General features: G+C 36.7%; 1 protein-coding gene across 1 annotated transcript in view; it reads right to left on the reverse strand.

Moving 5' to 3' along the window:
• Window positions 1–18,759, reverse strand: part of MBD2 (methyl-CpG binding domain protein 2) — a 66,336-nt gene that overhangs the window by 29,554 nt on the left and 18,023 nt on the right. Inside the window, exon 3 of the mRNA XM_019815286.3 lies at window positions 3,594–3,731. Coding sequence (XP_019670845.2) covers window positions 3,594–3,731 — 138 coding nt within the window. The remainder of the gene's footprint in view (window positions 1–3,593; window positions 3,732–18,759) is intronic.

Below are 18,759 nucleotides of genomic sequence, written 5' to 3' on the forward strand. Positions count from 1 at the left end.
GATCAAATAGAACATTTAAATCCACTTTTTTTGCTAATTCTTAAATATTTATTTCTTGGTTAAAAAAAGTGAAGAAATGTAATTAATATTCAAAGACTATCAAAAACACCTCCAGCCTATGAGCATCCTATAATATAATAATTAAAAGGAAGAAGTAATGGCTCAAAAATGAAGTTTCTTTGAGTTGAGGATAAAAGAAAAGGTGAGAGACCAGAAAATATCAAAGATGACAGGATCAAAGAAATGAGAAGGAAACAGAAATGTGAGTTCTTCATATACTGAGGGGAGAAAGCTAGGAAAGACAGCCTTAACAGCAAAATCATAATTATGTCATATTAAAAAGATTTTTGGAGGTGTTTTATATATATGACCAAATAAGAACATTTCAATGATCTTACTATTTGGGATAATAGTCTTATAGTTGGTCGAGTTTCCCCACCCCACTCCAGATTTCTGTTTAATCTAAGGGAAAGACAAGCACTTATCAAATATGCTGATAGTGTGTGTGTGTGTGTGTGTGTGTGTGTGTGTGTGTGTGTGTGTATATATATATGTCTACTTATCCTATCATAACTAGGTTTTAATTATAGGCAGATATTATTGCTGAATTCCATTTAATGCACTTTTGCTTACATACCCTAATTTTAAATTTTGCTTAATTTTAAATTTTGCAAAATTTAAATTTTGCTTACATACCCCAATTTTAAAGCTAAGGTATTTTCAAGGAATCAATACACTAGAAATTTATAATTCATATATTTTACAGAAATCAAATCAGATAGCCACACAAAGATACGGGCATAGGATGTTTGTCACATAAGACAGAATTATTCCTTTCTGTGATTGCATCACATGTAAACTAATCACTTCAAATTATCCAACGTAGAACCTAGTTAAGATCCAAAAATCCAATCCCAGTCCTAGGTCTCTAAGTATTACAATACCACTAGACTGAATACTTTATTAAAAGACTGCGACACGGTTAAGAAACAAAAACATTTATATCTATCTCAAAAACAGAAACCATTCTGTCTAGTTTATTTACTGGATGATCAAAAGAAGTTCTCCAAATGGAATATGTGGCAATTCATACTGCCAATCTAGTTCAACCAGGCTGTGTGAAAGCACAGTGGAAGAATTATTTTTGCCTACATGTTTTATTTTTTTTGTCAACTACCTCCTCAACAATAGTTGATTAGCACGTATCTGACATATACACCAAAATATAACTTAAATCAACATCTTTCCTTTACTAAAAAGCCTGAATCTAAAATGAAATAGTCAGAATGACAGATTATGATTTCTCAAACAATAATATAGAAGTTGTCTCTATTTTCCTATAGCTGCCCAACGCCCTGTCCTTTATTTTGAAATCCCATTAGTGAGACAGTAGTCAAATATTCCCTCAATTCTTATGTTGAAGATAAAGCTGGGGGAAAGACAACTAATGTCTTGGTATAATCAAAAACATCCAGCAAAAACCACCAGGTGATGTGAGGATAAAGTAAGAAACAGTTCAAACTTTTGAGGAAGTAACCTCCTAAATAATTTTAACACTTCTCGTCTATGCAAGCAAAAAGGAAGATAAAATCCTCAAAAGATCTGAGTTGAAAATGATATAAGATTTGGGGGTGGGGGCAGGGGAAGGAGGTGGGATTTAGCTTTTTTGGTATATTCTTTTCATTTGAGAACAATCTCAGAAACTTTAATAAAAGAGGAAAATGTAAAACTACTCAATGTATCAGTGAATAAGGAGCAACTAACCTGATTATTTCAGCTTTAAAAATCTCCGTTACCAGTGTCCCCTACAACCAGGTGAACACCCAGTAAATACAATTACTACAGTTGTTAAAATCTGTGACTGAACTTAGGTACAGAAAAGAATTACTGTTTAAATAATCGTAATTTGCTACTCAATTGGTCTTTAAAATATTTGGGTTTAGAGGCTATATTGAGAATGACTTGGCAAAGAAAAGATGAGGATAAAATCCATCTACTACCTATTCTCAACAAGGTAACTCAAATTTCCAATATGAAACTATTATTATCAGTTATTCCACTTCCTTTATCTTTCGAGCTTTTTGAAGCAAACTGTCTTACCCACATATAAACTTTGAAAAATTTCAATTGATAAAAATCTTTACAAGGAAATGATTTAAAAATCACCAAAATGCCAAAGGACAAGATGTTCAAGACTTTAGACAGTATCTAAGAAAGAACATAATCGGGGAATGGCTTTATCAAGGTGGGCAAAGTTCAGAATGGCAGAATTCCTTCCCTGTTGTAATGAGTATACTAACACTACCAGCGGTGTGGTGACTCTCACTGGGTGCAGTAGTAAAACAGAAGGGAAAAGCCTGGCACAGAATGCTGAATGGCCCAAAGAAAACCTAAGTGGTGACAAGAGCCTAAAGGCACATGCAGGTACGCATCTTTTATATTGGATGTGATACACTTACATGGCCCCTGTTGAATCTCTTGGGGACCAACAGTAAAGCAAGTTTAGAACTTCAAATCTTGAGACATCTATAGCAAGATGCTGATCCAATGTGGCTCCAAATATCTTCTGTTTTCCTGGCTCACCTGAAGAGGAAAAAACACTACAGAGGATGTGGGAACTGAATTTCTTTAGGTAGTTTCTTCTAGAGCAACTGTCTGAAAGTTTTGGCCCAATCCTTTATGAAGTCTGGAGATGAGACACTTGAGGGACTAGTGAAAAACAAAATTCAAATGAAAAGGTGGAATGAGGCATCTAAACGGGGAATATGAGAGCAAAAGATAATCGTCGTAGGTAAATCAGCATTTCTAATCTGTAAGTGGGAGGAGGCAGAGAAAGGAGAGAAAAAATATGCACAGATGTTTCTCCCTCCACTCCCTCACCCCAATTGCTACTAAAAATTCCCGAAGTACCTAAACTTTTTGACCACAATTAGGGAATGAATAAGCAAGGTTACTTGGAAAGGTAAGCATTTTATCAAGTCTCCCTCCCCTGGCTATATGGCATTATTAAACAGCAGGGAGGCCTTTCAGATAATACTTTTTTCCTAAGAACAGATTCTGGTGCCATACAGTTTGAAGCCATAAAGAAAGAGAAATTTATTAAACTGAATTTCTGCAAAAATGGAAGTCACAGGACAATATACCATATTGACAAAGTTTATTTAATTGTTTTTCAAAAGGGGAGGGATGGCTGTCATATAATAAGAAATCAGAAAAGTAGTTTCTATAAAATTGAAAATATTTTTAAACTAAGCAACACAAACTGCATGCTTCAGCCTCCTAGGAAATATTATCCCTGGAAAGATAATCTAAACTAAGATTAGCAAAAGCAAATCTGATGTACATTACCACACAAAAACACAAAAATGTAGTCCATAATATTAATTTAGATTCATTTTTAATTAACTTTTTTCTTAAAACATTTAACCTAAATATTATTAGACTTATTCTCCAGCATTCATGTAATAGCCTAGGAACATAAAACAATTTTCTTTCCAAATATTTTCCATTTTAACCGGTTTACTTGAACTATGTCTGGTAAAAATACCAGAATTGTCTGACAAATAAGATTGGAGAACCAAGTAGATCCTTACCTGACGTGGCTGCTCGTTCATTCGTTGTGGGTCTGACTTCACTTTATTACTAGGATGATTTGTGACTTTGGTAACTGGTTGTTTGAAAATTGATGCGGTTTGTCTAATTGGCAATGTTGTATTCAAGTCTGGTTTACCCTGTGAATATAAGCATGTTTTTGTTAATAAATATTACATATAAATATAATTTGAATTATTTATTATCCATTACTTTACGTTTTTATTCAATTCTAGTTAATTAACAGTGTAATATTAGTTTCAGGTGTAAAATACAGCAATTCACTTCCATACAATAGCTGGTGCTCAATTCACAAGGGCACTCCTTGATCCCCATCACCTATTTAACCCATCCCCCTACTTTTAATCAATCAGTAAATAAAATCTAAGATGTGTTCTAGTGAAGTCAAAACGTTGCACAGAGCTCCTTTTAAGTTCATTTGCAAGGCTCTAACCATGGGGTATACAGGGGCAAGGAAGGTGGGGGGGGACAAAAAGAACAAAATGTGATTTAATCATTGTGGGTTCTGATTCTGGCAAAAAACATATATAAAAGGCCATCTGTATCTGAAGACAACATACCTGATATTTTTTTATATAGAAATATACTTGATAAATCTGCAGGATATTCAATGAACTTCTGTCTTTACAACTATCCCCAGATAAAAATTGTGTTATCAACTTCCAGACTCCAAAACACTGGTTCTCAAACTTCACATCAGAACCACACAGAGGGTTCATTAAAACACAGATTCCTGGGCCTCACTCCTAGAGAGTCTGATTCAGTAGAGATCTGAGGTAGGCCCTGGGAATTTGCATTTCTATTAAGGTCTCAGGTGATGCTGACTGCTCCAGGAAGCACTTGCAGAATGACTACTCTAAAACAAAGATTTGCAAATTGGTTGCAGGCCGATGAAGTTTAACCCATAAATGTATTTCGTTCAGTTTTTAGTGTCTAATAAATGAGCCAACATCTGCAAATATGGAGATATCACATAAAACCCAGATTCTACTTCTCTTTAAAACTCAAAGATCTAGAAATACCGGACTTGATTTGGCCACAAGAGGCCATAATTAATTAGTATAGCTGCTCACAAGAGGTGTCAAGCTTCTCCTTTAGCAAAATTCTTCAACAACTCATATTTGCATTACCTGTCTGAGGCCTATAAGTGTTGAGGTTTGTGAACTCTGCTTAAGGAATGTTATCAAGGCCTAGAAAGGTAAGCATCAAAATAAAGTGACAATTATCACAATTACAGTAGGATTTGGACCCACTACTAAATATGTCTCCATCACCACCCTCTCCACCTTCGTTCCCTCCACCCCTTCTTCTCTGTATGTACTTATCATTCCTTTATCTTATTCAATTTTCCCCCAATGTATGTGCTTACCTTTAGGAGATATAGTCTTCTTTTTTATTTAGTTGTTTTTTGTTTTTTTTTTTTTAGGCAATCTCTACACCCAACTTGGGGCTCTAACCCACAACCCCAAGACGAAGAATCACCTGCTCTTCCAACTGAGCCAGCCAGGCACCCCGAGACATACTCGTCTTAAATAAGACTATTCCTTAGGTATTTAGCTTTCTTATCTTTGTAGATATATTTTCAAAAACTTTGATTTAAAAGTGAGCAAATCTGACTGACAGGCTGCAAAATTACCACTTAGGATGCCATCTTTAAAAGTGTGAAGCCTAGGAAGGTGTATTTTTAAAAGCTCTCCTAGTAATTCTGTGATGCACAGAAGGCTTGGACACCTCTGATTTATGACATCTAGAGCATTCTGAGGCCATAAGTGAAGCCACCCAAACTATGAAATAGTCAATATTTTATCCTAAAGAAGCTCACGGAGAACTTTTCCTGTCACTAGTTATAACTAGTATAGATCACTAAACAATACCCTGTTTGGTTTTTCATGTTTCCATTCTTTAATAAAGAACGATGTGCTCAGCTGGTATTAGAACAAGATGGCATCTACGGACACAGAAATACGTTGCAACTGTTTGTATGCACAAACAGTGGAGCCTCTTAAGATTCCCCTTGTTACAAAGGATGACTAGAGACAGCAGGGACTACTTCTAAATGAATCCTGAATCCACAAAGACTGGAAGGAAGCATGAAACATATAAAACTATTGGTTCTACAATGGGAAGGTTGTTGTTGTTGTTTTCATTAACATGTTTTTGGTGTAATAAGTAAAAATTAGAAGAAAAAGCTGGCTACAAATATTCAAAATACGCAATTCCCATTGACTGATGAGGTAGTGCATTCCTCACTGGGAGTAAGAGATTTTTCAAGAGTATGCTGTATTACTTCTCTCTTGATCTTACTTTGGTTTTTATTATGTTTTCTCCTTTTACCCGGCTTGAAAGCTCAGAAGACAGAATTTTTCACTAATGAATTTTGTATTCCAAAACAGTAGCATGTAATCTGAAAAACTGGACTAACTGGTTTTCCCAGAAACTGTCACAAAAACAGTAAATTTTATTACCACTCTCACCTGAAGAGTGCCAAAGAGTCACTGTTTATGCCCAGCTGTGTGTCTGAATCCTTCTAAATAACTACCAATCTGCCATAAACTTAAGAATTATAAAGCAAACACTGGTTTTGGTTTTGGTTTTGAGAGAGAGAGACAGACAAACAGAGAATCCAAGCAGGCTCCATGCTCAACGCGAGCACGACACGAGGCTCAATCACACGAACCTGGGATCAAGACATGAGTGGACATCAAGAGTCAGACACTTAACAGACTGAGCCACCCAGGTGCCCCAAGCAAACACTTTTTTTTAATGGGACAAGATTAAAGCTACTCTTATAATTGTAATCTTCCCTTTCAGCATACGAAAAAGTAAAGCAGAAGTTTCTTATATCACAAAATTAAACTTGCAAACACACATTCTAATTATTAGAAAAAGTTTCCAACCTTGATTAATCTCAGTATACAGGCTAACCCTCAAACCAAAATTTAATGTATTTTATAATAATGTGTATATTAGGGTGGAAATACTCAAATAACTCAAATAATTTTTGAGACTCTTCTTTCCTCTTAGGTGCTGGAAGGAATACAAAAACAAATCTTTTTAATTTTTAAAAAAATGTTTACTTCATCCCTTTCCAGTAAGTATCTCTGAAAAGGATCTTTGTACATTCAGAAAGAACACACAATAAAAATTAATTTTTAAAAAATCAGCGACAGGGAGAAAACAAATTTCCTTTTGAAAAGATTAATAGTGATCAATACTAGAGCTGAGCATCAAAAGTGGATCTGAAATTTTTAGGATCCCGGGTGAAAAGAGAAACATTAAATTATATAGATATCAGGTCAGAGAGAAGGAAGTATACCAATTAATAAGGGAAACAAAGCTGTCCTAGTATTAAATCTAGAAAAAAAAATTAGAGACACTAACATCACAACAAAACTAAGCAAATTTCAAATGCTTTTTCTTTTTCAGTGGCCTTCCATAAAAGCCAAGAATATAAAATTTAAAGGAAACTTGGTGAAGGTGATTCTTAAAGGGACTAAGCACCCGTGTGATCTAATTACCATGTCGCCTTTTGGTTGGTCTAACTTGACTGAGGCTAGAAAAGAGGATAATTAAAGAGGTGGAGGAAGAGCATGTGTTTTATAAATGGGTGATTTTCAAACATTTTTGCATTCCTACCAGCTAAAAAATTTTTGAAAATATATATCTCACCTACATTTCAAAGCTGACATCAAGACTATTTCAAACTGTAATGTGATTGCAAAGAATGCACTTACTACACATTTTAAGTACTGACACTTTAATAAACCTATCACTTTACAATGTATCTAACAATCTAAATATACTCACCGTCAACCACTTATACATGAACAAACTTTTCAGTAAGTACATTTTGTTTCACTCCTTTTTCTCTTTGAGCTAATAATTCCATTCCCAAAGTTATTTCCTCTTTTAAACTTGAAAACCTTTAGTTGATCATATATATGTCATGAGATTATTTTTTTTTACATTTTGTGACCATAAAGTACTTAGTGATTAAAAAATGTCTTTTGCTTTACTATATCACTAGTATATAACTGCCCCTAAATAGTAAATTACATGTTAATGAATGAGATAAAAGTTAGATGCATTAAAGAAGAGAATTTTTTATTTAAAAAAAAAAAAACCTCAGGGCACCTGGGTGGTTCAATCGGTTGAGTGTCCAACTTCGGCTCAGGTCATGATCTTGCAGTTCATGGGTTCGAACCCTGCGTTGGGCTCTACGCTGACAGCTCAGAGCCTGGAGCCTGCTTCCGATTCTGTGTCTCCCTCTCTCCCTGTCCCTCCCCAGCTCATGCTCTGTCTCTCCGCCTCTCAAAAATAAATAAACGTTAAAAAAAAATTTTTTTTTTTTTAATAACTTCATGGGCTGGGACAGATGCTAGAATAGGCCCAAGATTTAGTACCAATTCCATTCCTATCCTTCATTTTTTGTAGATGTAACAGCAAGAAACCCTATTTGCATAAATGAGTAAATAGAATGAGCTTTCTTCTCAGTCAATTCTTTGAACTTCTTTTGAGTTATATGTCAAAATATCGCATAGTGAACCATCAAAAATTTTTAATAATCGAAGTCTACATAAAGTGCTCTGTAAATTTTAGACAAAGAACTTTACTGACAGAAAGTCTTGACTGTTACCAAGTAATTCATTTTCTCGGCATCGACACCAGTATTTCAAATTAATCCTTTACTGGAGATCAAACATTTTGCACCATGGTAATACAACAGGCTAGTAAAAAGTATGCTCTTCTGTAAAATGGGAGAAGGTGGACTACAAAAGGGCAACTGGGGAAAAAAGAGTTTGTACCTCCATCCCGGGGCATGCTCAGGTCCACTACACGAAAGAGTATACTTCTAGAAGTTAAGAATATAGAAACACTCCTTTAAAACCATGCGTGTTGTGTGTACTATGGAAGCCTTTACACAGCATAGTTTTGAATAGCAGGAACTTATATATTCTAAATACCACTTTTTCCAGCCTAGCTTTGAAATAAAACTGAATGACAGTTCAAAATTGTACATATTCTATGACAAGAACCAAAAGGACTCATTTCACCTTTAAAATCCTTGCAAATTTTGCACTTTTAAAAATTAGCCATGTTTTAATGTAAAAAATGTTGCTCTACCTACCCAAAATGCTCAAATAAAACTGATACTTCCAGTATCATTCATCATTTTAATTCCATGGCTTTCCATATAGTACATCCCCCAAGAAATATTCATGCCCCCATTTGAGAACTTTGTTTTTCTGGGATCACTTTCCTCATCTGTAAATGAGGATGATAACAATAACCATTCATAAGATTCTTACAAAGATCACACAAGATAATGCATGTATAATGCTGCTTTCATCCAGTCATTGAACAAATACTGAGTGCCTACTACGTGCCAGACACTGACTGTATGCTGGGTATACAGTCATCATCAAAACACAAAAATCCCTGCCTCAGAGCTTATGTTCTGGGAGAAGACAACAAAATAGCTGTAGGTTTTATGGCCACATTGGTATGTCAATTCTGAATAAATACCTGCTCTTTCTATTATCAGCATTAATGTGTTTTTGAGCATGCTACTGAAAATTAGGAACTTAAACCTATTAAGCTTTTTCAGGAGAAGAGTCATTCCCTGGTTCACAAAGAGGGGAGCCTGAGAGGTACATTTAGAGCAAACCAAGAATATCATCAAAAAAAATAATTTCATTTTGTTCCAGAATATGTACAGTAGCCTATACTTCATGCCTTTCCACAAAATCAAAAGCCAATAATGCAAATTGCTTTACAATCTTTGATTTCGTTTAACTGGTATATAATTCACACACCATAAAATTCACCATTTTTAAGTGTACAATTCAGTGGGTTTTTTAAAAATACATTCACAAAGTTCTGCAAACTTCATAGGCTTTTACAAAAAATAAAGAAAAAATATCTGGGATCTACAATTTTGTACTGAAAATCCACTTAGTATAATTTGCTAAGAGCAAGATTCTTTTTTAAGGAGATCAATGAGATATTAAAAAGAGGAGACAGACTACATTTTGAGCTCATTAAAAAGGACTTATACTTGTAGTTAATTGAAGAGGTGGAGGACTGAAATTCATCACTGAAAACAAGTTTTGAGGAGTTCTACTTGAAAAATAACTTCTTACAGTTTTAGTTAATATGAGGTCATTAAAGAACTTACAACAAAAGACAGAAATGAGTTTCAACCAAATACTGAAGAGCAGCTCTACTCAAACTAGGCCACGTACTGTGTGGAATTCATTATCTCCTTTACATCTGGGTTGGCACTAACTGTATACACATCCTTGGGAGAATGGTGGAGATAGTCACACAAACCATTTGCTGTAGGGCTTAATTCTCTTACCGACTTACAGTCTACAATGTCAGGGAACTCTTCAGGACCTATAAAACTCAGTGAAACAGACCTCAATTGCCAACAAAAAAACCTGGGCATCCAAAATAAATCTTGCCAAAGCCACAGCATAGGCTACTATGACTCCAAATCTACCTTCATTATTAGCATGAAATCCAAGCCCAGCCCTCTCAAAAGGCTCTATCATATTTGGATAGATCTGAAGGCACTAACTTACAACATAAACCTAATATCATACTGAAGAGACTATTCTCATCAGTAAGCCTATTTGCTAACACGTAAAGTTCTTCTGTTCGCTTTTTGCTCCCTAGCAATCTTTATCCAATCAATATCTAAATACAGATGACCCTTGAATAATGTGGGGGTGAGGGGCACCTAACTGCCACACAGTCGAAAATACATATATATACATATATAACATATATATATACACATAATTTTGACTTCCCCAAAACTTTACTACTTATGGCCTGTGACCAGAGGTCCTATGGATAACATAAACAGTTGATTAATACATGTTTTCTATGTTGTATGTATTACATACTGTATTCTTACAACAAAGTAAGCCAAAGAAAATGTTATTAAGAAAATCATAAGGAAAAGAAAATACATGTATAGTATTGCACTGTATTTATCAAAGAAAAGTCTGCATATAAGTGGACCTGTACAGTCCAACCTGTGTTTAAGGATCAATTGTATCTGCTCAAATTAGCCAAAAAAATGGAACAATGTTGTTAACTGATACCTTATCTTCATTTATTAGCTAAAGGTTATTTATTAGCAAAAGATAAATAGGTATCTATTATTAAGGACGTTCCTGCAATGAGAAAATTAGAAGTGCTTTGAACAAGAGAATACTAAACAGTTCTAGGACTAAAGAGGCCTTTGCTCTGATCCTTTCCTCCTTTATTCACTCATTAAACAAACACTGTCCACGTCACCATCATTCCTGCCTGAACGAGCACTGGCCCCTGACTCCCACTTCTGCACTTCCACATTTTCCACACAGCAGCCAAAGCAATCCTATTGCTCCCTATCTGGAGTCCGAAAATAGCATTCCATACCATTCCTTATGCCAGCTTGACAAGCCGTGATTAGGTTGTCTGCTGCCTTGACCTCACCTAGGATGCCTTCCCCTCGCACTAAACTCCAGCCACAGTGGCCTACTCTGCTCTCACAGGCTTAATGTATCCTGCCTTAGGGATTTTGCACTGGCTACTCCCTTTACATGGTATGCTTTTCCTTGTGATTTTTGTATAGCTCACTCTTAATCATTCAGATCTCAGCTGCAAAATCCTCCTCTTGGAGAAAACTTCCCTGATTGCTCAGCCTGAACAGCCACCCAGTCAGTCTCAACCACTGTTAATTGATTCACAGTACAGCACTTGATATTTAAACTGTGTATTAGTTTGTCATACCACTAGAATTAAAGTTCCATGAACACAGAAACTTCCTTTACCGTATTTTTCAGAGTCTGCGATAATGCCTAAGCATATAATGTGCTAAAAGTTTTCTGTGGAATAAATGGATGCACAAAATGTCTATTACACGTAAAATCTTATGTTACGCAGACCTGAGCCTTCAATAGTCTCATTTTCTGCTTTAAACTCAAAGGTGCTAAACAGGTAGAAAATACTATCATTCATTGCTATCTACAACGTCCATCTCAAAATTATTATGCAAAGAATGAAGTCACCTGGGGCACCCAGGTGGCTCAGTTGATTAAGCTTCTGACTTCAGCTCAGGATATGATCCTGCGGTCTGTGAGTTCAGGCCCTGCATTGGGTTCCCTGCTGTCAGCACGGAGCCCAGTGTGGATCCTCTGTCCCCGTCTTTCTGCCCCACCCCCACTTGTTCTCTTTCTCTCTCTCAAAAATAAACATTAAAAAAATTTTTTAAGAATAAAATTATCTATATTATCTGCCTTGAAATCATCAATGTAAGAGAAATGGCCCCTAGACTTACTCCATCTATTACTATTTAAATTATGCTTATAGGTGGGATGTGGCCAGTGTCTTCCTGAGTCACAAAGTCAGCCCAGAGTCCAGACCATAATGTTTCAACTGTGTGCTCTGCTCTAACAATTACCAAAATTAATACCACCACATATTACATTCCTCAGTAATAACCAGTCAAGTCTCTCAGATCATACACTATCACCCACCACTCGTCCCCGTAATATTCTGCACCCCCACTCATCTACCCCACCGTTCAGTGGCTTTCAAACTTTTTTGATCCATCCGAGACCCAATCCTCATAGCATACACTCTTGAATGACGGGCCACTTTCCTATATCCTCAATATTTTCTCTAAACGTTCTCTCCAGTTCCTGCATTCACTGACTTGGCCATCCTTTGATGGCCTCAAGTCCTCTCACATGAAACTTCTCTTTCCCTCCCTCTCCTCCCACCCTTCCTACATCTCTCCCTCTCTACTGCATATCTAAGGGCCAAGAGGTGGCATAGGTTTTCTCCTTTCTCCCATTTTTCTCAAATAATTTCTCCACTTTTGATCCTTCAAAAACACTAGTTCCTTTGAAGTTCATGTATCTGGCTATACTACCCTCTACCCCTGCTCCCTTTCTCCTTCATTCACTAGACTTTAGCTTCCATTTCAGTCTTCTTCTCCATCCCAACTCTTGTCCTCATTCTGGGAGACCTCAAAAACCATGTGGATAACTACCCAATATCCTGAGTCCTTTGACCTATTATTCCTCTGCCCAACCTCACTCACCTAACATTATAGTCACAGGCTTGTCTACACTAGTAACTACACCATCTCCAGTATCTCAATCAAGCATCCAAGTCTCCCAATTCCTACTTCCTATCCTTGCAGCTCACTTTCTCAGAACTGCCCTCTGCATTCTTTGACTCCCATCCATTGACTCTCTTGGTTTCTCACTGCTCTTTAACCCCTTTCACATTCCTCCCTACACAGTACAGGTTTCATGGTAGTGGTGGTGGTTGTTGTTGTTGTTGTTGTTGTTGTTCTTCTTCTTCTTCTTCTTCATCATCATCATCATCATCATCCTGCGAATGTGCTTAACTTGTTTGATGTCTGTGATTTTTCCACTTTGCTACAGACCCTATTATTAAACTTTTCAAAGTCTTTAAGGTGGGAGTTTAACCAAATCATCTCTTTCACCTACCATCTAGTGATTCTCTTCTCTATCCAAAAAAAATTACCAAAAAATTTGTCCATCTTAATTTTATCTCTCACTCACTTTTAACTCCGTCCAACCTGGCTTCTGTTGCCACTGAAAATCAAGGTTATTAATTTACCAAGGTTATTATTTGGCAATTTTCATATTGCCAAATTCAAGGGAAATTTCTGTTTCCCTCCACTCAACCCATCATAGGCATCAATACAACTGACCACTCACTCTTCTTTTTGAAACATTCTCCTCTCCCATGTCTCTCCTACCGTACTAGCCATTCTTTCTCAATTCACTTTGCTGATTCCTTCTGCCGTAACCAAGTTTTAGTTATTGGATTTGCTCAGAGCTTGGTTCTGGATCTTTTTGTCTGGGCAATCTCTTTTAGTCCCATTACTTGGAATACTGCCTAAGTGCTAATGACTTTCCAGGTGAGACCTCACAATTTGGCATAGCAACTGCATATGTGACATCTCCATCCGGATGTTTAATAAGCACCTCAAACCTTGCATGTTCAAAATTTATTTTATTGACCCATACAAATTATTTCCTAAGGTGATCGCAGTGAATGGTAACCCAATCCACCCACTCATCTAAAAACGAAGGTCTCACACTTGAGTCTTCTCTGTCATCTTCCATACCCAATCATTAGCAAATCCTGTAAATTCTACATTCAAAACAGATCTAAAAACTGTCTGCTTCTCTCCACCACCACGTGTCTAGGCCATCATCATTTATCAACAGACTACTAGAATAACTACTTGCTCTCTACTTCCACTTTTGTCCATTTCATTTCAAATTAACAGAAACTGGACTCAACAGTGGCCTACACTTAAGGGAGATGCCAGTAATCCCTTATAAGAACTTCAAGGCCTAGCAATGCTAATTTATCACCTATGATCTGCTCACTGCCCCTCTTCACTCCCAACTATATCCACTAGAAAGATACCAGAAGAAACTCCATGCCAACAAGTGCTTAATACACTGAGGAAGAGGACACCAGCATCTTTGGGAAAGATTTTAGTTACTTTCTCTATAAGACCAGGAATAAAGAATGAGAGGTCTCTGTTTTCAGTGTGGATGGAGAGATTCTACAAAGAACCCAAGGGGCAGTTCTTACCATATAGTATGCTCTATCAGGAGCTGGTAATCAGAATGATCCTACCACAGGAGTCCTGAGGACATAAATCAGTCAGTCCTGAGGACATAAATAAGTCAGTCCACTACAGGACTACTTTCAATAACTGAAAAATCCCCAATTTCTTCAACAAAGTCCTAACTTGAGATAGAGCAAGTGAGTTGGTCCCTCATATCTTCTGCCAAGGCTTTGCTTCTTCTCTTGCTTCTAAACAGTGGTTATTAGCTTTGCCAGCTACATTTTCCTTTAGAATTTGGTAAATAGACTCTCTCCTCACAAAAAATGCATAACAGAAAATGCTGCACTTAGTTCAAAGGTTCCTGGAGGGCCTCCTGAAGCATGGACTCTTAGACTGGACACCTGCCTCTCTACTGGTTCTCTCTTGGCCACTTTTATCCATTAAAGGAAAAATAACAATAATGATAGTGTTCCTTGGTCATGCATTCTCTTCTGAATATTTTCCTCTCCTCTACCTCTCATTCAATCTCCATAAAAGTAGTCTAAGCATTTTTATGGTTAGAGGGGTAAAAATATATACTGTACATACATGTTTGTAAATGCACAGAAGTTCTGGAAGGACACATGACAAAACTAACAGCAGTTTCCTCTCAGGAAGAGGACTGCACATGAGAGGCTGTAGAGGGAGGGAGGCTTTTTTTATCAACTATCCTTTCACCCTGTGTACAAATTACCCAATCAAATAATAAATCAAAATTGTAAAACCTTTAAAACAGCAGGATACATTTTGCTTCTAATTTCTCATTTCCCAGAAACTTTCTGGCATTCTAAGAAAGACCTCTGGTCCCTCATAACTGGTCACCAGATGCCTTCTAACTTGGAAATCCAATGGATACTACAAAGTAAATTTTCTTTCCTAGGCTTTTATAACACAATTTCTTGATTCTCCTACTACTTTTCTGGAAGTTCCTTCTTACTCTCCATGAAACTAATTTATTCATTTATTCACTACCAATGGTGTGACAAGGTAATTTTCTTCTATTTGCCCCTTGTTAGGCGATCCTAGTAAGTTATGACAAACCACAATGACAGGAGTTCTCAAAGCATGACCTGGGAGTTCCTGGGGCTGCACCAGATCCTTTCAGAAGTCCAAGTAACAAAACTATTGCAACTCAATCTTCCTCACCCCATCCCCAAACTCGATCTTCTTCCCCTATTCTTTACCGACCTCCACCCCAGTGACTCAAGCCAGAACTGTAGCATGCATCAATGGTTCTGTCTCTCTACAATCATCAGTACTTAAATGTACTTATATCTCTTGATTGACTCTAACACCTTTCCATACCTCCTGCTACAGTATTAGTTCAAGCCATCATTACTTTTCTAGACTACAACAGCCTAAACCACTATCCCTACTTCCAGTTTCATCTTTTCCCAAATTTATTCTCCCCCTGTACCCATTCTGTCCAGTACCCAATCTGATTCCCACCATCACCACCTGTTCACTTGTGCTTCTCAAACTGCAGATACTGCCCCCAAGATGTATTAGCTCTCTACAAGAATTTTTATTATTTTGTTGAGGATAAGTAAAACAAGCACATTCTAGATCATTTGGTTACATACCTAGGATACAGCCATACAGAATCCAAGGTCATGTTGATAAAATCACAAGCACACTACCATAAACCAACATAATTCATGAAAAATGAATAATGGCAGACTTACACAATTGATCCCACTCAAGACAATCTAATGTTGTTTATTTCCAAATTATCAAATTTGTGTGACTAGAGAAATGTGATGAAAGAACTGAGTCTTTCCAAGGTAAGCACACCCAGCCAACCTAAAAAGTAACTTGTTCTATACCATATTCACATTGTAAGCATTTTATAAAAATACATCATATGGCACATTCATGTTGGGGAACTTGGACTTTATTAATTTTGTTGCTTTAATTTATACACATTTTAGTGTTAAGAGCTAGAACCACAGGAATTCAGTTTAATGTTCACACATCTGAAACACTGAAGTAAAAGGAATTTCTAGCAACAAAACCCAACTACTGGAGTTCCCAAGACATATTTTGCGCACAGAACCACTGTGCTCTTTTTATCCAATCCTAGTTTTTCCAATTACTTTTTTAAAGAAACTTACCCTTTCAAGAACTGAAAATCAGTTATTCAGTCTCACTAGCCATATTCCAACTACTCACTGACCAGCCACATGTGGCTAGTGGCTACGACATTTCCATCATTACCTAACTGTAACTTCTCCCTTTGAGTAAGCATTGAGAAAGCTATTCCTCCCTTCAAACTCTGTTTTGATGACTTCCAAGTCTTCGTTTAGTCTTTTTCTATTAACTTAATGGAGTACCTTCAGCAACCACTTGATAGCTCTACTTTATCAGCTAGAAAGACAGAACTAGTGACTGGAAAAAATTACGGTAGTACCAAATCAGTAAGGTACAATGTAATAGGGAATGGAAAAGATTTTCAGGGTAAGGTTAAGATTGTGATTGAGACAAGCAAGAATAGGTACTGCAAAAATAGTAGTAAATACAAAAGACAATGCCCACTCTACTGTACCCACTCATCCTAAAATGATTACCACTTTGCAAAGATCTTCAAAAGATATCTTCCCAACCTTACCTGAAGTATTAGCACTCAGTAAACGCACTTTTGATATGGAAAATATATTAAGATCTCAGTATATAATCGGTCATTATGAACTGCAATTTAACCTGTTTCAAAGTTTATTTTGTTAATAACATTTCAAATTCTTTCAAGGGTTTTTAAAAACCTCAAAAACAACACAATTAATAACGTACTTCAGCCAAGTTTATAACTATACAGCAAAACCACCTAACATTCCTGTTTACTAATTTAAATTTCCCAGCATTCTCTATACCATATTATTTTTTAAAAAGATGTAATACATTATTAGCCACAAATACACTTTCTGCTTTATAGAGATATTCAGTGTTGGCATGACTCCAAAAGAAAGCCTATTTTTAAAACTGCAAAACTCAATTTTCTGAATGCTTAATTAAAAGAAAATCAGGTGCAAAAGTAAGACTATGCCCCCCAAAATTCAAATAGAAACTTCAGAAAACAATGACAATGAAAGGTAGTTCCAAAATAATGTACGGCATATTAATTTATTCAATGTTTATGACCACTATAAACTTCCGGAATGAGGTGAATAGTAAATCAAATAAACATGAAGCAAACATTTATTAAGTACCTACCGTGTGCTAGGCTTTGGACTACCTATACAAAAGAAAAAGAAAAAGAAAGAAAAAGACAGTCCCTGCCCTCATGGAGCTCACAGTCTAGTTGAAGCAGACAAACAATCACAAATACAATGGCAAAGCACCAGGGAGGCATTATGGAAGAAGGGACTGGTCCTGCCTGATGAATGCAGGGGCGGGCTTCACAGAGGTGGAGACAATGGAGCTGGGCCTTGGATGAGCAGGAGTTCACCAGATGGAGGGGAAGGGGGGAAGCGCATTCCAAGCAGAGGAAACAGCACATGCGCAAGCAGAATCTCGAAAGCACATGCCATGGTGCAGGAGGATGAGCAGTCCAGCGCAGCTAGAGCATAAAGGTGCACACAAACTAAAGAGACGAATTAGTTTTTGGTTTTTAGTGAATCGTAACTATCAGGTATAAATCTTCATATTACACTTACTGTAGCTTAACTGTGATTCTGATAACAATAGGGCAGTTTGAAAATATTCCATTCATTTCACAAATATTTGAGCCCTTTTGACAGGTACCCAGCAATGTGGTTAGAGTTGTTTTTGTTTTTTTAAAGCAGTTTTAGAAAAATAAATCTTAATATTCCTCTGTACATTCAAGCAGCAAAATTAACCCAGAATAAAGGTTCTCTTAAGCTGAATCACAGAGCTTCACCTATACACACTACACTCACTTTTGGTAATCTGAGTTCCCTGTACTACCACTATCTTTTTTACCCTTAACACTTTTGTAACTATCAACCCAAAGTAACCCCACAATTAAGCAATAGAGAAAGCAATTTCAGCTTTCCCTTCCCATTCTGCCTATCTAAACATGGTACTTGACAATGCCCCTATGGACATCAATGCATGGTGACCAATGCAACAGATGAGGAAATAATGCACTCTGACCCCCATACCAATTTTTGGAAATTAAACTATTAAAAACAAACTATTCAGCTGAATTCTGAATAAAGAGAGCTACGAAGCAGAGACCCATAGCATTTCAGGAAAAGTAAAAAGGTACAGAGGAAGAGATCTTCGGTCAAAGAGTTTCCCACACTGGCCACCAAGCAACACTGTTCACCGAGGAAGCTTGGAGCTTAGGAGGGTGCGATGCGGAAAAGAAAGGAACTCACATGGGTCAAACACTTTATTAGGGTTTTCATATTAATTCCTATTTACTCCTCGCAGTAATGCTAAGGGAAAGAGTGCACTACCTTACTTTCACAAATGAGAAATCTGAGGCCATGCGAAGTTAAAAGAGTCACCCCATGACTGCCTGAGCT

Source organism: Felis catus, chromosome D3, assembly GCF_018350175.1.
Source record: "Felis catus isolate Fca126 chromosome D3, F.catus_Fca126_mat1.0, whole genome shotgun sequence".
NCBI lineage: Eukaryota > Metazoa > Chordata > Mammalia > Carnivora > Felidae > Felis > Felis catus.